At 39.9% G+C, this 18,865-nt stretch overlaps 1 protein-coding gene across 2 annotated transcripts in view; it reads left to right on the top strand.

Annotated features, from left to right (window-relative positions):
* The window catches only part of TAT (tyrosine aminotransferase), a 47,064-nt gene that overhangs the window by 25,210 nt on the left and 2,989 nt on the right, over positions 1-18,865 (top strand). For both annotated transcript variants that reach the window (XM_081512544.1, XM_081512545.1), the window contains exons 2-9: positions 13,306-13,552; positions 13,693-13,797; positions 15,533-15,600; positions 16,662-16,820; positions 17,023-17,161; positions 17,572-17,624; positions 17,921-18,073; positions 18,725-18,853. In XM_081512544.1, coding sequence (XP_081368670.1) covers positions 13,339-13,552; positions 13,693-13,797; positions 15,533-15,600; positions 16,662-16,820; positions 17,023-17,161; positions 17,572-17,624; positions 17,921-18,073; positions 18,725-18,853 — 1,020 coding nt within the window. In that variant the 5' untranslated portion in view covers positions 13,306-13,338. The remainder of the gene's footprint in view (positions 1-13,305; positions 13,553-13,692; positions 13,798-15,532; positions 15,601-16,661; positions 16,821-17,022; positions 17,162-17,571; positions 17,625-17,920; positions 18,074-18,724; positions 18,854-18,865) is intronic.

The raw sequence follows: 18,865 nt of genomic DNA, 5'->3' as shown, positions 1-18,865 counted from the left end.
ACAGCTTTTCCATTCCTTTTATAAAACCTAGGGTCAGAGTCCTACCACTATAACCACTGATATCATTGTTACCTCAAACCAGCACTTTGCCGGACTCTCAGGTGACAGCCAAGGGAGCAGCTCGATTGGAACGGCCCTGGGCGAGATGGAGCAGGTTGTGTGTAAAGTCCCTTTGGGGTGGACTCACTTCCTGGGGGGGGATCTCCCAAGCAGAGCCCCAGTTCTCTACAGACTCAATCAGAAGGATAAGCTCCTAATTCCCCCTGCATCTCTCTCTGGTCCTCTGGCCTTTGCCTGGCATCTACAGAATGAGGTGATCCTGCTGAGCCACCAGCAACAGCACATGTCCTTTGCAGGTTTTATTTTAGTTTGCGTGGGGTCGGCACTGATGCAGTTGACACTCCTAACTCGTCATGTCTAAAGGCATCTATCGACAGTGGGTTGGGGCTAGAGGACCAGTCTGGGGCGGTGAAACAAATTTTCCTGTCTTATCCGTGATATTGATGCCTCCTGACATATGTGTCTTTGTTCATTGATTCTCTTGCCCCACAGGAATGTCAGTTCCAAGAATGTAGGGGCAGGGCTTGTCTTGTTCCTTCACTGCCATCTCCCCAGTATTAGGCATGTGCATGGCTCATAGATGCTTATGGAGTGAATTTATTAATTAAAATTGGTTGCAGAACTCTTGCTGTAGAAGGGCTTTAAGTGACAAGTAGGCACAATGCCCCACCTCTCTCCATATTTTGGTTCAAACCTGAAATCCTATTATCCTGACTTATTCTTTTTTTTTTAAATTGAAGTGTAGTTGATTTGCAATGTTTGTGTTAGTTTCTGGTGTACAGAAAAGTGATTCAGTTGTACATATGTATTTTTTCCTATTCTTTTCTCTTATGGTTTACTACAGAATATTGAATACAGCTCCCTGTGCTATACAGTAGGACCTTGTTGTTTATCTATTTTATGTATAGTAGTTTGTATAGGCTAATCCCAAGCTCCTAATTTACCCCACCCCACCCTCTTTCACCTGTGGTAACCATGTCGTTCTTTTTTATTCTCTCCATCCAGTCCTCCAACAGAGGCTGCTGTATATGCTGCGGTGCCCTTCTCGGTCACTAGAGACCCCCATCATGTCTTTGTTTAGTCAGAGTCTCACAGGAACTTGATGTTCCCAGACTTGGGTAATTCACTGTAGTTTGGCCCCTATCGATGGTCCCCTCCCTTCCATGGATCTGAGCAGTGAATCCAGATAAAATTTGCTGGGTTGCATCACCTCTGGCACTTGTTTCCAGGCAGAAGAGCAAAGGAGTGTCCTTGAGGCCTCACTGGGGGATGAGGGCAGCAAACCCTTTAAACTTTGGGACATTTCTGTGCTTCCTGGCTGAGAGAGCTCTTCAGAACTGCAGACCCTTGAAAGTGTACTTGGGAGTGGAACTTCCCTGGTGGTTCAGTGGCTAAGACTTCACTCTCCCAATGCAGGGGGAGCAGGTTCGATCCCTGGTCAGGGAATTAGATCCCTCATGCTGCAACTGAAGAGCCCCCCCGCGTACTGCAGTGAAGATCAGTGATCCCATGTGGCACAGCTAAGGCCTGGTGCAGCCAAATAGATAAATATTTTAAAAAATTCTTGAGACTTTCTAAAACATTCACAGATATCCAGCACCCCAGTGGATGACTGAATATCAAGAATACATGACCCGTGGGCAAGAATGAGATTCAGGACCAACAGTGTGCCTCATAGAGCTGGAAGAAAAACTGCTTAACTTTGAACAGCTTCAAAAATTTATAATAGCTATTTAAATGTCTGTATAATGATTTGCTTAAAGTCTCTCACTAGACTTTAATAATAGTACTCTGAGAGCAGGGTTTGTAGCCATCTTCTCGAATCCTGTATCTGTAGAACTTAGAACAGTGCTTAGCCAATGGTAGGTACTCCGTAAGCAGAGATGAGTCAATTACTGAATGAATATGGTAGAAAAACCTTCTCTGATTTCTATAGAGGTGGTTATTTTTGTGTTTTTTTTTTTTAAATATATTTGTTTTCAGTGATAGCCACTGTTGGCTACATTTTCATGGCAGCTGGAGGTAAGATATGAATGGGGATTAAGAATTAGGAAGATAAGGTATGACGCCAGGAGCTGAGTCAACTGGTAAATATTGAACAGCTATCAAAACACAATCAATTATGGAATAATTTCAATGTCTATCAGCAGATGAATGGATAAACAAAATGTGCTATATTCATCCAATGAAAATTACTCAGCCATACAAGGAATGAAATCCTGATACTTGCTACAAATGGATGAAACTTGAGGACATTATGTTAAGTGGAAGAAGTCAGACGGGAAAGACTACTTATTATACAGTTCCACTTATAGGAAATGTTCAGAATAGGCAAGTAGATTAAAGGTTGCCAGAGGCAAGGCAAGGTTGAGCAGTAGAGGGTGACTGTTAATAGGTACAGGATGTCTTTTTGGAGTGATGACAGTGTGGAATTGGAATGATGGTGATGATTGTACAACCTTATGAGTATACTAAACCCCAGTGAATTGTATACTTGGAAAGGATGAATTCTGCAGAATATGAATTATATCTCAATTTTTAAAGACAGCCAAAAATAATATTTTTATTATGAGAAAAACAGTGAGAAATTGTAGTCTAGAGACAGGCTGATGTATTGAAGCATAGTTTAGACACTAGGTTATTCTCAACATCAGAATGGCAAGAACATAGAATCATTTCCCAAGAATCTAAGCTTATTTGCCTGGTGACTCCCTCTGTAAGTACAAATGATACTCTTTCTTGATGAATGCTGAGAATTGGAGTAGGACTGAGGTCCTAGACATTCTCAAATGAAAGAACCCCAAGTTCTGACTAAGGGAAAATGACTGAGTTAATGTGAGAATGGTTTAAATGATTATGCAAAGTGCAAAATAAACAGGTTGGTATTATTAGCTAAGCTCCATGGAAGAAGTAGCCAGCAGGTGCTTCAACCAGCAAACAGATGAAAGCTTTATTTCCTCTTTAGCCTTTAGAGTCCTGACATGAAGTGAATGGCCAACTTGCCTTCCCCTTTCACCATGAGAAAAACATCAGACAAACCCAAGTTGAGGAACATTCTATAAAAAATTGCCAAGGTCATGAAAAACGAAGTCTGAGAAACTGTTCCAGATTAGAGGAAACTTTTTTGGATTAGATTAGACTCAGGGGACATGACCATTACATATAAAGTGGTCTCCTGGAGCATAAAAAGGATTTTAGTGGGAAAACCTAGTGAAATCTAAATAAAATGTGGAGTTTGGTGAATATTAATGGACCAACGTTTATTTCTTAGTTCTGATTAAGAATATGCCATGATAAGGTTCAGTTCAGTTCAGTCGCTCAGTTGTGTCCGACTCTTTGCGACCCCATGAATCGCAGCATGCCAGGCCTCTCTGTTCATCACCAACTCCCAGAGTTTACCCAAACCCATGTCCATCGAGTCAGTGATGCCATCCAACCATCTCATCCTCTGTCATCCCCTTCTTCTCCTGCCCCCAATCCTTCCCAGCATTAGGGTCTTTTCCAATGAATCAACTCTTCGCATGAGGTGGCCAAAGTATTGGAGTTTCAGCTTCAATATCAGTCCTTCCAATGAACACCCAGGACTGATCTCCTTTAGGATGGAGTGATTGGATCTCCTTGCAGTCCAAGGGACTCTCAAGAGTCTTCTGCAACACCATAGTTCAAAAGCATCAATTCTTCGGCTCTCAGCTTTCTTCACCATCCAACTCTCACATCCATACATGACCACTGCAAAAACCATAGCCTTGACTAGACGGACCTTTGTTGGCAAAGTAATGTCTCTGCTTTTAAATATGCTATCTAGGTTGTTCATAACCTTCCTTCCAAGGAGTAAGCGTCTTTTAATTTCATGGCTGCAATCACCATCAGCAGTGATTTTGGAGCCTCCAAAAATAAAGTCTGACACTGTTTCCACTGTTTCCCCATCTATTTCCCATGAAGTGATGGGACCAGATGCCATGATCTTAGTTTTCTGAACGTTGAGCTTTAAGCCAACTTTTTCACTCTCCTCTTTCACTTTCATCAAGAGGCTGTTTAGTTCTTCTTCACTTTCTGCCATAAGGGTGGTGTCATCTGTATATCTGAAGTTATTGATATTTCTCGCGGCAATCTTGATTCCAGCTTGTGTTTCTTCCAGCCCAGCGTTTCTCATCACTCTGCATATAAGTTAAATAAGCAGGGTGACAATATACAGCCTTGACATACTCCTTTTCCTATCTGGAACCAGTCTGTTGTTCCATGTCCAGTTCTAACTGTTGCTTCCTGACCTGCATACAGGTTTCTCAAGAGACAGGTCAGATGGTATATTCCCATCTCTTTCAGAATTTTCCACAGTTTATTGTGATCCACACAGTCAAACGCTTTGGCAGGATGTCGGGCTCTAGGTGAGTGATAAGGTAAGATATTAAAAATAAGGGGAAAACTGGGTGAGGGTATGTGGGAACTCTTTGTACCGTCTTCATACCTTTTCTGTAAACCTAATTCTATTCTAAAATTACACATTTACTTTAAATTTTAATAGTTCAACCAGGGTAACCTCTCTGTTCTGACAGCCTTCTCTTTGTCTAGCTCACAGGTCTGTGGTTTGTATGTGGGTTGGTTTTTAATTACTTGATAGTGAATGTGGGAACAAACTGTGAAGCTCTCTCTGTAAATGTAAGATGGCACCATGACTGAACAAAGCTCAACCTAGCCACCTATCCCCTCCTGAATTCCTCACCTCATCATCTATAACTGGGCAAAGGCTTGAGTTTCCCCCATTGATCACCCCTTCTGCTATTCCTTTCCCTCTGGTTTATATACTATTCACTGCCAGCTGGCGAGCAAGCATTGGGTATGGCTGATAGAAGTTACCATGCTAGACCTGAAGGAGGTTGTCAAGAAGTGTAAGGAATGCTCTTGACCTTGCATTTCCTCAGGGAGCTTACTGTCCACCAGGGGAGTTAAAACTTATGCATTCCTCTGTACCCAACAGATGAGTGATCACTGGGAATGATTCAGGATGGAAAGTTAGAAAATAACAAATAATAAGTAATAAAAGGTGAATCATCCATGCTTAATCCACATAATTGATTCATTATTTTCTTAAAATTATCACCAGTGACTTTCATGGTTTTTTTTTTTCTTTCTTTTTTGATTTTTTTTTTTTTTTTTTCTATTTGAGAAAGAAAGGAGTGTATTTCTCAACTCACTTGGTCCTGTAAAGTGGGACAGGCTTGTGTAGTAGAATCTGGAACCAGATGGTAAGATTGGAACTGCAACTCACCATTCACTACTATGGGACTTGTTTTCATCTTTAAAATGGAAATGAAACAGGCCTTACTTCTGGGAGGGAGGTGAGGATTATGAGTTGATTTGAATAGAGTGTACCAAATAGTTCTGGTTATAGGATAAATAGCCATGAGTGTAAACTCTTATGCCTGGGTCAAGAAAAGAAGGGTGTGGTAAGAGATGTATAAAAATGGGAGGACACAGGGTTATAGGTGATTCCTAAAAACCAGGTTCAAAAAATTTTTTACAGTCTTAGTAAGACCACAGTATCATATGGAATACCAAATTCTGATATATAAGGCCTATGGATGTACCCCTAGGGAAAAATATTTCAGAATATTAATTGTGGGCAAAATAGTTAACAGTGCTTATCTCTGAATGGGTGGGACTATTTTTAAAATACTTTCTTATTGGAAAATGAAAAGGTGGAAAGTAGAAAGGTGGTTGCCAAGGGCTGAGGGCAGGGGAGAGGGAGAATTGGTGTTTAATGGGTATAGAGTTTTAGATTTGCAAGATGAAAAACTTCTGGGGAACTATTGCACAAAGTGAGTATACCTAACACTGCTGAACTTTATGCTTAAAAATGATGACAATGGCAAATTTAATGTTATTATTTTTTTTATCACACACACACAAACACTTTTCTATGGCAAACACAATAGTGTCATATTTAAGAACAAACTCAGTGCAAGTTGTTTGATTTTTAAGTGAAAACCTAAATGATTGGTTGGTGTACCTTTTAGTGAGTGTTTCTACGATTTACTGGGCCCTGACTGCCCGGTGAAGGTTAGCTGGTGGCTGTTAGGCTCCATAAGCATTGTTGGGGCTTCTCTTTCATTCTCCCCGCTCCGCTTTCTATGGAGAGAAAACATGAACCACAGAAGAGGGGTGTTACTGAAACTTGTTTGCTTTGTCTGTTTTCCCTTCTCATCTGGGTTTGCTTGTCAGCTACTGAATGAGGGCGTGCCCAGGCGATGGCCTTCTGACCCAGAGGCCCCTGCTCCCTTCACACACCCTCAAGCCCTCCTGGTTCTGCGTCAGCTGCACTATTTGCAGGACCACCCTCAAAAACCCTGTGCTGCTGGCTGTTCTTTGATCTGTAAACCTGAGTCTGAGCCAGCTGGATTGAGACAGAGAAGGCTAGGCCAGTGATCTCAGAGCTGCTGTTTTGTTGCCTTGCAGTGCCTTCCTTGGCCTAGGTCTCACCTAAGAAAAAATCCAGCCCCTGGGCAAGACAGGTGAGGGATTGTAAACAGGTAATTCACAAAATGTGAAGAGCTATTCAGTTCAGTTCAGTTGCTCAGTCTTGTCCAACTCTTTGTGACCCTATGGACTGCAGCACGCCGGGATTCCCTGTCCGTTACCAACTACCGGAGCTTGCTCAAACTCATGTCCATCGAGTTGGTGATGCCATCCAACCATCTCATCCTCTGTCGTTCCCTTCTCCTCCTGCCTTCAATCTTTCCCAGCATCAGGGTCTTTTCCAGTGAGTCAGTTCTTTGCATCAGGTGGCCAAAGTATTGAAGTTTCAACTTCAGCATCAGTCTTTCCCGTGAATATTCAGGACTGATTTCATTTAGGATTTACTGGCTTGATCTCCTTGCAGTCCAAGGGACTCTCAAGAGTCTTCTCCAACACCACAGTTCAAAAGCATGAATTCTTTGGCGCTCAGCTTTCTTTATAGTCCAACTCTCACATCCCCATAGGTCTGACTAGATGGACCTTTGTTGGCAAAGTCATGTCTCTGCTTTTTAATATGCTGTCTAGGTTGGTCATAGCTTTTCTTCCAAGGAACAAGCGTCTTTTAATTTCATGGCTGCAGTCACCATCTGCAGTGATTTTGGAGCCCAAGAAAATAGTCTGTCACTGTTTCCATTGTTTCCCCATCTATTTGCTATGAAGTGATGGGACTGGATGCCAGGATCTTAGTTTTCTGAATGTTGAGTTTTAAGCCAGTCTTTTCACTCTCCTCTTTCACTTTCATCAAGAGACTCTAGTTCTTCTTGGCTTTCTGCCATGAGGGTGGTGTCATCTGTGTATCTGAAGTTATTGATATTTCTCCCGGCAGTCTTGATTCCAGCTTGTGCTTCATCCAGCCTGGCTTTTCGCATGATGTACTCTGCATATTAAGTTAAATAAGCAGGGTGACAATATACAGCCTTGACATACTCCTTTCCCGATTTGGAACCAGTCTGTTGTTCCATGTCCAGTTCTGCCTACATGAAAAATGACCACCTTCACTAAAATAAAAATGAACAGAAATAACAACCTTTAATATACTTTTTTTTTTCCTATTGATCAATTGAGCAAAGAATTTTTCAGAAAATAACTCTCAGGGTTTGTAAGCAATCACTGATAGGAAGGCAAATGGCCATTCTGAAAGGAAGCTGGCAATGTGTGTCAAGAACTGTACAATTTTTCATTCTAGAATATAATTTTCCATAAAGGGTTAGGAAGATAGAAGAATTTAGTACGAGATAAAGGTGACATTTCAAATGAACAAAGAGAGACTTTCATTTTTGGTGATATTTAGGTCTGGAGGACCTGGAAGATCTCCAGTTATAAAAAATATCTAGAAATGTTGGGTTAAATATAACAAAATGCCTAACTGAGCTCCAAAGATAAAAATGGAATGCCCCAGAGGCCAAGCAATGAGAATGACTGAAAACCAGAGGCACAGATGAGCTGACACTGCTAATGCCCCACTGAGATTAACAGTTTGAATAATCTAAGACTCCTGGTTTAATGTTGAGGTGGGGACAGGACACCAAGCCTATTGGCTGTGTGGGTGTGTGGAAGAGCGAGTTGAACCTGAGTCTCCCATGTAGTTGGGATCTTTGAAAGTTTAAACCTGGAGTTTAAACAGTCACAGTAGCTTTTAACTTTGAGACAACCTCATCCTTGCTTGACTTAACTCTTTCAAAGGCCAGTATCAAGAGGAAGGGTCTCAACCTCTGAGAATCTCTTCACCTGGAAAGCCCCTGCCGTAACACTCAGTTCATTCCCTGTATCACCCTTCAAGTTCTGATCAGTCAGTCAGTCAGTCAGTTCAGTCGCTCAGTCGTGTCCATCTCTTTGCGACCCCATGAATCGCAGCACGCCAGGCCTCCCTGTCCATCACCAACTCCCGGAGTCCACCCAAACCCATGTCCATTGAGTCGGTGATGCCATCCAACCATCTCATCCTCTGTCGTCCCCTTCTCCTCCTGCCCCCAATAGCTGGTCTGAACTCCAAGAAGTTGTCATGATAAGATATATTTGCGTTCTCTCTTTTTCCTGTAGTCCATTATGTGATCAATTTGTCAGGTCTATCAGTGTTTGAAATGTGATCCTGCCTCAAGGAAATTATCCCACAAATTGCAGGATACTCATAAAAATTCCCAATCATAAATAATAAGTGTATGCAATATGATTTATTTCTAATATAAAGAAAAATTGGAAGCTGCCCCATGTCCAAAAAGAATCGAATGGTTAACTGAACATAATGTAGCCATTAAAAGGAATTAAGTTGATCTCCATGTATGAAAATGAAAAGGATGTCCATACAACATATTATTGAGTTTTTAAAAGGCAAGCTATAGAACAACATTGTTCAATAGAAGTGGAATGCAAACCACATAGTAATTTCAAATTTTCTAAAGGGAATATTTTTAAACGTCAAAAAAATAGAAATAGATGAAACTAATTTCAGTAATATACTTTGTTTCATCCAATAGATTCAAGTATCATTTAAGCATGTAGTCAATATAGAATTATTGGTATTTTACATTATTTATGTAAGTCTTTGAAACATGATGTGTATTTTGCACCAACAACACATCTCAATTCAGATAAAGCACATTTCAAGTACTCAATTGCCACTTAAGAACAGTGATTACAATAAGAGACAGTGAAGCTGCAGAGTGAACATATAGTATATATATAATTTTGAACAACTCAAAAACCAGCTGTACAAGTACTGTGTAGACATAGAAGACACTTGGAAAGATAACCAAGAAATGGCTCAACTGGCTGTCTATGAAACGGGATTATGAAGAAAGAAGTTTTTAAGAGTTCAGTTCATAAACATCTGAATTTGAATTTATTATATGATTATATATTATACTTTAATTACTAGAAGAGGTAAAGCAAAATGTTTGCTGCCTTCAATGCAGTAAGTCCATGTATAGTAAAATTTACATTAAGGAGATAATAAAATGTATGAACTGATATTTACATACAATGATGCTCTTGGCAGCATTTCTTACAATAGTAAAGGCTAGACTCCACATCATGTCCAACAATAGAAAAATTATTCAATAAATTCTGATAATTCTCTATGATGGAATGTTTTTCAGAACATGAGAAAATATTCATGATATAATTTAAAAATTCACAATGCAAAACTATCCATAATATGGTCCAGCAGCTCTACACCAAGGCAAATATTCAAGAGAATTGAAAACATATGTTCATACGAAAACCTGCATGTAAGTATTAATAGCAGCATTATTTCTAATAGCCAAAAAGTGGAAACAACCCAAATGTCCAGCAGCTGGTGAACAGATGAACAAACAAATATATTCACACAATGGTCTACTATTCAGCAATAACAAGGAATGAAGTACTGAAACATGCTACAACTTGGGAAAACATTTGCTAAGTGAAAGAAGTCAGACATGAAAGACGACATACTGTATGATTCCATTTGTGTGAAACATCAGGAATAGGCAAATCCATTTGCTAAGTGAAAGAAGTCAGACATGAAAGACGACATACTGTATGATTCCATTTGTGTGAAACATCAGGAATAGGCAAATCCATGGAGACAGAAAGTAAATTAGTGGTTGCTGGGGGCTAAGAAGAGGAAAATTGAGAGGCGCTAGTTAATGGGTATGGAGTTTCTCTCTGGAACAATGAAAAAAATGTCTTGGAATTAGATGGTGGTGATTGTTGCACAATGTTGTGAATGAATTAAAAATCACTGAATCTTATACTTTGAGATGGTGAATTTTATGTTACACAATATTTTTTCTCAATTAAAAAAATATGTACAGAGAACAAGACCCCAACTTTGTAGGGAAAAAGTAAAACTAATGTATTAAGAGTGGTGGTAGATAATAAATGCTTTTAAATTTTTCTGATTTTCTCCAGCACACATATATTTTAAATGGAGGTGGTGGTAGAATAAACGTGTTTAGGAAAGAGTAGTCTTCTCTCTTGACAAGATCTATGTGTTTTGGAAACAGCATCATGTTCTCACTTGGCAACCTCACCAAGGGTGATAGTTCCAGTCTGAGAAGTATATGTCTATCTGTAAAATGTTTAACTGTATTTAGTAAAATGAGCCATTTGCCTATGTATAGTGTGCCAAGTAGCAGACCTAAACCTTTCCTTTTCTGTCTTTTAGATGTTTTAGACATAGCTTTTTGAAACAAAGCAGTCTGGGTTGTCTAGCTCAGGGCTCATGGCTTCATAACCTAAATTTTCTTCGACGTGGCTGGCTTCCTGCATCTGCCTGGTGCTTCTGCTTCTCCACTGGTGAGAGGAAGTGGTAAATGCTTGCTTCAGTGGAGTGGGGAAGCAACTGCATTAGGTGAATTTTTCAAAGCACTAGGAGTTGGAGGGAACATATGTATACATATGGCTGATTCTCACTGTTGTATGGCAGAAGGCAACAAAACATTGTAAAGCAATTAGCCTCCAATTTAAAAAATAAAGACATCAATAAATGGAGGGAAAAGAAGAAGATGGAAGGACCAGAGAAATAAAAGGTTATTCAACCCCAGTGGAGACTCATACCACCAATAAACAGCTGAAGAAGACAGAGCTTATGAAACAACTCTCTGTCTCTCAATAAGTAAACAGATAGGATTTGAGCCATGGGGTCACTGAGGTTTCTCTTAACCCTTGGGTGGATGATACTTTTCATAGGCTCACAGGAATTCTGAGATGTCTGCTGTGCTGGCTTAGCAAAAGTTTTTGTTTAGATCTCACCTGATATCTTATTTTTCCAATAACTCCATGACAGGAAAATTAAGAATTCACAGCATAAGGATAAAATTGCACAGGTTTTGGTTGCCTTAGATACCCTGTACTTTTAAAATATTTATGGAGTGGGCCTTCATTTACTCTAGCTGCACAGTTTGTTCTAACTGGAGTAGAACTTTGTGGACTAACAAGGAAAGGAGCCACAGATGTAGGAATTAAATAAGCAGGCTGCTGAACAAGTTGTACAGCATGATCTCAGCTGTGTTTTGAAAATATATACAATTCTGTATCTATGTATCCATCATCTAATCTATCTACTGTCTATCACCTATCCATTTATCATCTGTAGATCTATTGATCTACTATCATCTATCTATCTTGATGAATGGATAGAAATGGCCAGATCATTACCACTTTCTGGCCCTTGCAAGACTCTCACTTTTTACTCTATAGATTTCTGTACTATTAACATTTTAATAGGTCATTTTGTCACAAAAAATGATTTAATAAAAATAAGGAAGCTGTGGTACATATACACAATGGAATATTACTCAGCCATTAAAAAAATACATTTGAATCGGTTCTACTGAGATGGATGAAACTGGAGCCCATTATACAGAGTGAAGTAAGCCAGAAAGAAAAACAACAATACAGTATACTAATGCATATATATGGAATTTGAAAGATGGTAACGATAACCCTATATGCGAGACAGAATAAGAGACACAGATGCATAGAACAATTTTATGGACTCTGAGGGAGAAGGTGAGGGTGGGACGTTCTGGGAGAATAGCATTGAAACATGTATATTATCATATGTGAAACAGAACACCATTCCATGTTCGATGCATGAGACAAGGGCTCAGGGCCGGGGCAATGGGATGACCCAGAGGGATGGGATGGGGAGGGAGGTGGGTGGGGGGTCCAGGAAGGGGAACACATGTAAACTCATGGCTGATTCATGTCAATGTATGGCAAAAACTATTACAATATTGTAAAGTAATTAGCCCCCAACTAAAATAAATAAATTTATTAAAAAAAAAAAATTACCAACTGTAATCCTAACTACCTCTCTGACAATCCTTTCAAACATCTCACAAATTACCTGGAAAGAGTTAACACAGACAATTCCAGAAGGCTGAAGTGTTCAAATTCCTGATTTGGTGGTGGAGGTGGAGGCAGGGTTAGAGGTAGAAAGCACCAAAAAGTGAGGAGGGGAGGAAAGAAGAGAGCTGGTTGCTCCGTTCTTACCTGCACCAATAGCATGAGCGTTTCAGGCCCAACGCCCATTTGTGGGACTATTTCAGGCATCAGAGGTTGCATCTGAATTCACCGTCACTGTCACTTGTCAAAGAACTTAGGCAACTTCCTGGTTTGGCTGCTTGGAGGCTGCTTCTCCTTTACTGGGAAGGTAAAATCTCAAGTCTCAGCTAACCTTGTGATTTGGGATGCATGTTTTTTTTCTTTGTAGTGTATGGACTTCTTTTTCCACAGGGCAGTAAGCTGCTTATAGAATAGGGCTTTATTTTTACTAATGATAATATTAACACTAAATTTCTAACAATATGGAATGGTTCTTCCTAGTTATTCTTTGCACAGGACAAGACACAGTCTGTTGAAGTGTAAGGAGACTCTTCCTTGCATGGAAAGGAAGGGATACCTACGCTTTCCTTGTTTAACATTAGTTTTCATGTCATTCTTCCTTGGTTTTGCTGAGAGCATGGTTAAATTTTCATGGTGATGATGTAGCACATAGTGAATCTCACAGTAGATAAGCATTCAATGAAACACTCTGCTAATATTGTAGAATGGTTATTTTGCTTATTTTCTATCTGAGTGAAAAGTCTTAAAATTGCCCTCATTCATTCAAAGCTACTTTACATGTGAAAGAAGTTTGAAAAGAGATGTCTGGCAAAGTCACCCCAATGTTTAGGTCCAACTGTAGCTGCCCCACTGGACTGTATCTGTTCTTAGATTCACAGTGACCCCTTCTTTTCCCCATAGCCTTTGCTAGTCTTGGACCCATACGTGATTCAGATGCAGGACCATGGCAGCCTCCCCTCAGTTCTGGATATGCATGTCAACATTGCTGGGAGAAGCTCCGTGCTGGGAAAAGTGAAAAGCAGGAAGGCCAGATGGTCCGTGAGGCCCTCGGACATGTCCAACAAAACTTTCAATCCCATCCGGGCCATTGTAGACAACATGAAGGTGAAGCCAAATCCAAACAAGACCATGATTGCTTTGTCGATTGGTGAGTTGAGTACACTTAACCAAGAGGCAGGCATTGTTCCTCTCACCCCCATCCTCATGGGTTGGGCGGAGAGGATGGAAGTGGAGGGTGAGTCTGGGTACGGGGCGTGGAAGAATAACCTCTTGGTGGTTCTTGAAAAGGGGACCCTACTGTATTTGGAAACCTGCCGACAGATCCTGAAGTTACCCAAGCAATGAAAGATGCCCTCGATTCAGGGAAGTATAATGGCTATGTCCCCTCCACTGGTAAGTTCTCCCCGAGACTCTAATCTGGCAGTTTCCAAATCTTCTGTGCTCTTTTGCCAGGAATAAATTTCTAGCAGTTCTCTTTCCTTCCCTGATGCATAATTCCTAAGGAGAGGCTAAGATAATACGGCTGTTGAATTTGGGGAAAGGAGTCTCAGAATGCTTAACCTCAAGCCATCAAGGTCTAACTTATTTCCTGGTTTCCTCTGGCATTACGGCACCTCCCTGCTCTAGGTTCCCATTACACACTCTGCTCAGATAATGCTCCTATCCTGTCATTGCTCATTCTCCACGGAGGCCTTGAGTTTGGCTGCAGCTGCTTCTTGACAGAGCCGTCTAGCTCCTAAATCAGTTTACTTATTACCCTATGTAAATACTTCTTGGCGTTATTTCTCCTCCTCTGCACATTCAAGATTTATTTTAATTATGGTCCTGGTCACACTCTCAATGTAACTGTGTTTGTTTCAAGGCAAAAACAAGCAAACAAAAACAATAGCAAAGAATGAGTTGTTCTATTAGAGGACAGAAGGTTGTTTAAGACAGGAATAATTTTATTTAGGTGTAACTCTCTCCATGTATTGAACATTCCTACCCTAAGCATTTAGGTAAAATAAGTGATTCCTTGACTTTGTTTCCGTGTCACACACTTCCCCACTGTGTGTATGTGTAGAATAAAAATCAGCTTCATGCTAAAATAGAATTTAAAAACACTTTAAAGAGATATCAGGGACATGATTTTTAGGTTGATTATTTACATTTTATACAGCTTCATAAATAAAAATCAAAACAAAATAAGACCAAAAGTTAGTTATAAAAAGAGTTTATACATAGTGAAAGGGAATATGAAGAAGAATATATATATGTATAACTGAATCACCTTGCTGTACAGCAGAAACTAACACCACATTGTAAATCAACTATACTTCAATACAATTTTTAAAAATCTTTATTATGACTTTTATATTCAAAGTATTAAGAAACTGATTTAACCTGAAACCTAAAACCAAGTCTCCATTTGACAAATACTCAAAGGATATGAACACTTCATGCCAAAGGTTATCTGTGTTTTTTATTAGTAATTAAGGAAATGCTGATTAATTTCAAGAGAACTGTCTGTACCTATTAAGTTAACAAACACTAGGAAATAATGCCTCTAGCCTTGGTAACTGAAGATAATCTTTTTGGACCGCAATCCTGTAAAACATAATAATTGGTATGAAACTGTCTATACTTCAAGCTTGCAAGCCAACATTGGAAACATTGCATGAGAATATAAAAGGAAAATATTTTAATTTAAATATAATATAAAAGGAAAATACTAATAGGTATACAATACAATGCGAAAAAGTTAAAATGAACCCAATTTAACGAACTCATTAATTACAAGTTTTCAGAAAATATAATCCCTGGAAGGGATTTAAGAATAATCTAAATCCTGTATTTTCAATTAAATAATCTAAAAGAAAATAAAACATAATCACAGTAACTAAGATGCTGCAGTGTATTTTATAGTTTGGTGAACTCCTTTTGTTATTATTTATACATTTGTGTGCTCATTTTAAAATTGTAAGGTATAAAGTTAATCTCCTTTAACTATAGTGACTGACAGCTGAACCGAATGGTATGTGCTCTGATCTGGGACAGAAGGTAGCCTTGAAGCCCTGTGACTTAAGGGCATCGCTGTCAGTTGTGGGATGAAAACTTCTAGTTTTCTCCTTCTGCTCTTTTCTCTCAGGCTGCTTATCCAGTCGGGAGGAAGTTGCTTCTTATTACCACTGTCCCGAGGCACCACTGGAAGCTAAGGTGAGCCCTAGACAAGGTGCCAGCTCTAAAACAATACCAGGCAAACTCTACCCTTTCTTTCTGTTCCATGACGAATAAGGGTTTCAAGGGAAACAAAAACTAAGAATAATTTCCCTTTGGCAATTCCAGGACTTTTTATATGAAAGTGAAAGTGAAAGAAAGTGAAGTCGCTCAGTTGTGTCTGACTCTTTGCAACCCCATGGACTGTAACCTACCAGGTTCCTTTGTCCATGGGATTTTCCAGGCAAGAATTCTAGAGTGGGTTGCCATTTCCTTCTCCAGGAGATCTTCCCAACCCAGGGACTGAACCCGGGTCTCCCGCATTGTAGGCAGACGCTTTACCATCTGAGCCACTAATCAGTGATTATATTTAATGTAATTATAGTATGATAATAACATTGCATACAACTTATGTGGTGTCTGTCTCAAGGAGGCTCAAAGGACTCAGAGGTCACCCTATATTTGATTCTCTGCAAAAGATCATTGAAAAACAGTAATTCATAAATCCCAAATAATTGAAAATTTTAATTTTACCAATAGGGTCTTTTATTAATCTGTATTTCCCTTCGCTTACCTAAGGTCATTTAGATGGGAGGATCAAGTTTCCATGGTATATTGGACTGATGGCAGGGTCAAGTTTAAATGCCCTCCACCCTGTTTATAGGGTGATAGGGTCGAGGTCAACATTTCTTAACACTAAGGGGAACCCTTTGTATTTCAGAAGAGAGCCAGGCTTCAAATCTCTGGTCAAAAGTAAATAAACAACCAGGTGAAAAAGTCCAAGGTCATAATGATCTCTCATGGAGGTCTGCTGACTCACAGCCAACCTGTCCTTTTTAAAGTGATTTATTTCTTTTAAGTGGCCAGCATTTTCAACAACCTCTAGATATGGACATATATAAACATATTCATTTCTTTCAATTTTGGCCTAGTACAGTCCCCACTACTTTACATAGGATTTTTAAAAGTAAGCTTATTTTTGCTTCCCACTCACTCATCTGATAATCTCTTTTCTCCTGTTGCTGTTGGAACCCTTAACAACACGAAACTTTTCTTCACAGGATGTCATTCTGACAAGTGGCTGCAGTCAGGCTATTGAACTGTGTTTGGCTGTGTTGGCCAACCCAGGGCAAAACATCCTAGTTCCGAGACCTGGCTTCTCTCTCTACAGAACTCTGGCTGAATCTATGGGAATTGAGGTCAAACTCTACAATTTATTGGTAAATGACTTTTTAATTTTAGATACAAATGCTCAATTACTACTTCATAAAAAATACATGACCATTATCTTAGCAGAGAAAGATCTGGAAAGTCTGAGGCCACAGACACATTTTGTGACTTATATTATACCTTTGAGTGAAGTGAGTAGTCTTCCTAAGTTTTTCAGAATCATCTTGATCTCATTGTTTTTTCCCTCCCCAGCCAGAGAAGAATTGGGAAATTGACCTGAAACAACTAGAATCTCTGATTGATGAAAAGACAGTTTGTCTTATTGTCAACAATCCATCAAACCCTTGCGGGTCAGTGTTCAGTAGACATCATCTCCAGAAAATTTTGGCAGGTAAGTCCAACAGACTTCACTTGACAGGAAAGAAGATGGGGATGGAATCCTTTAGCTGTTTCCTAGAGTGAGAAAGAAGTCCTTCACTAAGTTCCGAGACTAGAATAGAGGTCGGAGGGCTCCAGTGGGGTCCCTGGTGAGTGGTGTGCCACTGGAAAGGTAGAAAGAAGGAGAAAAAGACTTGCCTCTTTATCACTCCCATCATGTAGAAGAAAGGATTTGAAATATCTAGTTAATTAAACAGCAAATTTAGGCTCTGTACCCTGGAAGAGTATGAGAAGAATTTGTAGTTCTTAAAGAGGAAGACAAAACCCACAAACATGAAGTGTAAAGTATAAGCCCAGATAAACATTTAAGTGCTAAGGCAATTCACATTAAAAATGACATCAGCATGGTTCTCTTATTTTCAGTGGCTGCAAGGCAGTGTGTCCCCATCTTAGCTGATGAGATCTATGGAGACATGGTGAGTCTTGGGTAGGATCTAATTGTTTCATTCATTCCCTAGAGTCAGAGGTTGTACATATTACTGGGCTGGGACTAGTTTCCTTATTTTAGGCTTCTTTTAACCCAGACAAGACACCAGGTTAAATATTTTTGGATAGTTCCCTTTGAAGCTTCTTGAGATCCCAGTCATGCTTCAGGGTAGAAAGAGCCTGTAAATCTGAGGCCCTGTGCTTAAAGATATAAGGAAAATCTGGGGAGGCATGGGATTTGGAGGGAAGCCAGAAAACAACTGTAAGAAGCACCTCTTCTCCTCAGGTGTTTTCAGATTCCAAATTTGAGCCTCTGGCCACCCTCAGCAGCAATGTCCCCATCCTGTCCTGTGGAGGGCTGGCCAAGCGCTGGCTGGTTCCTGGCTGGAGGATGGGCTGGATCCTTATCCATGACCGAAGAGATATTTTTGGCAATGAGGTGAGTGTATATATATATTCTAAATATTTATTTGTTTGCTTACTTATTACTTGCTTACTTTATCTCACAGTGGTGGTACAGATGTGAGGTTTTTCTTTCTTGGCCCTGTAGTTCTGTGTGCCCGGAAAGACACTGGGTAAAGATAGTACTAGTTATTCCTCTCCAGAACTCAGTTTTTCTGTGTTGGTGAGGAAGTTACATCTACCTCCAATTTTATTGCCACAAAAAAAGAAGCAACAAGCAGTAATGATCCCTAATACTATTTGTGGGCTTACAAGGTGCCAGTGCTTTATATACTTTATTTCAATGTAATTCTCCCAACAACCCTGTGAGGCCAATATTAGTATTATCTCCATGTTACAGCTGATAAAAATGAACTCAGATAGGTTATATAATTTTCTCAGAGTCACAAAGTCAGTGTGTGGCAGAGCTGGGCTACAAACCCAGGTGGTCTGATTTAAAAATGACAGGAGGCACCACCATGTCTCCAGAGATCAAAAACTAACAACCCTAACTCTGCCTAGATAGGAGATAACAAAAAAAAAAATAAATAAAAATAAACACTTTATAGAAAGAATGGTCAGAACAAGAATCTCCACAGCAGGGATGCTTAAGAAAGGCTAAATAATGTGTTTGCTGGGGGGCTTTTAGATCCGAGATGGGCTGATGAAGCTGAGTCAACGGATCCTGGGCCCCTGCACCCTTGTCCAGGGAGCTCTGAAAAGCATCCTGTGTCGCACCCCTCAAGAGTTCTACCACAACACTCTAAGCTTCCTCAAGGTAAGGGCAGCC

The sequence above is a fragment of the Giraffa tippelskirchi genome, chromosome 7, assembly GCF_054371585.1.
Source record: "Giraffa tippelskirchi isolate mGirTip1 chromosome 7, T2T-mGirTip1v1.2.pri, whole genome shotgun sequence".
In the NCBI taxonomy this organism is placed as follows: Eukaryota; Metazoa; Chordata; class Mammalia; order Artiodactyla; family Giraffidae; genus Giraffa; species Giraffa tippelskirchi.
This window is presented reverse-complemented; position numbering and strand designations above follow the sequence as displayed.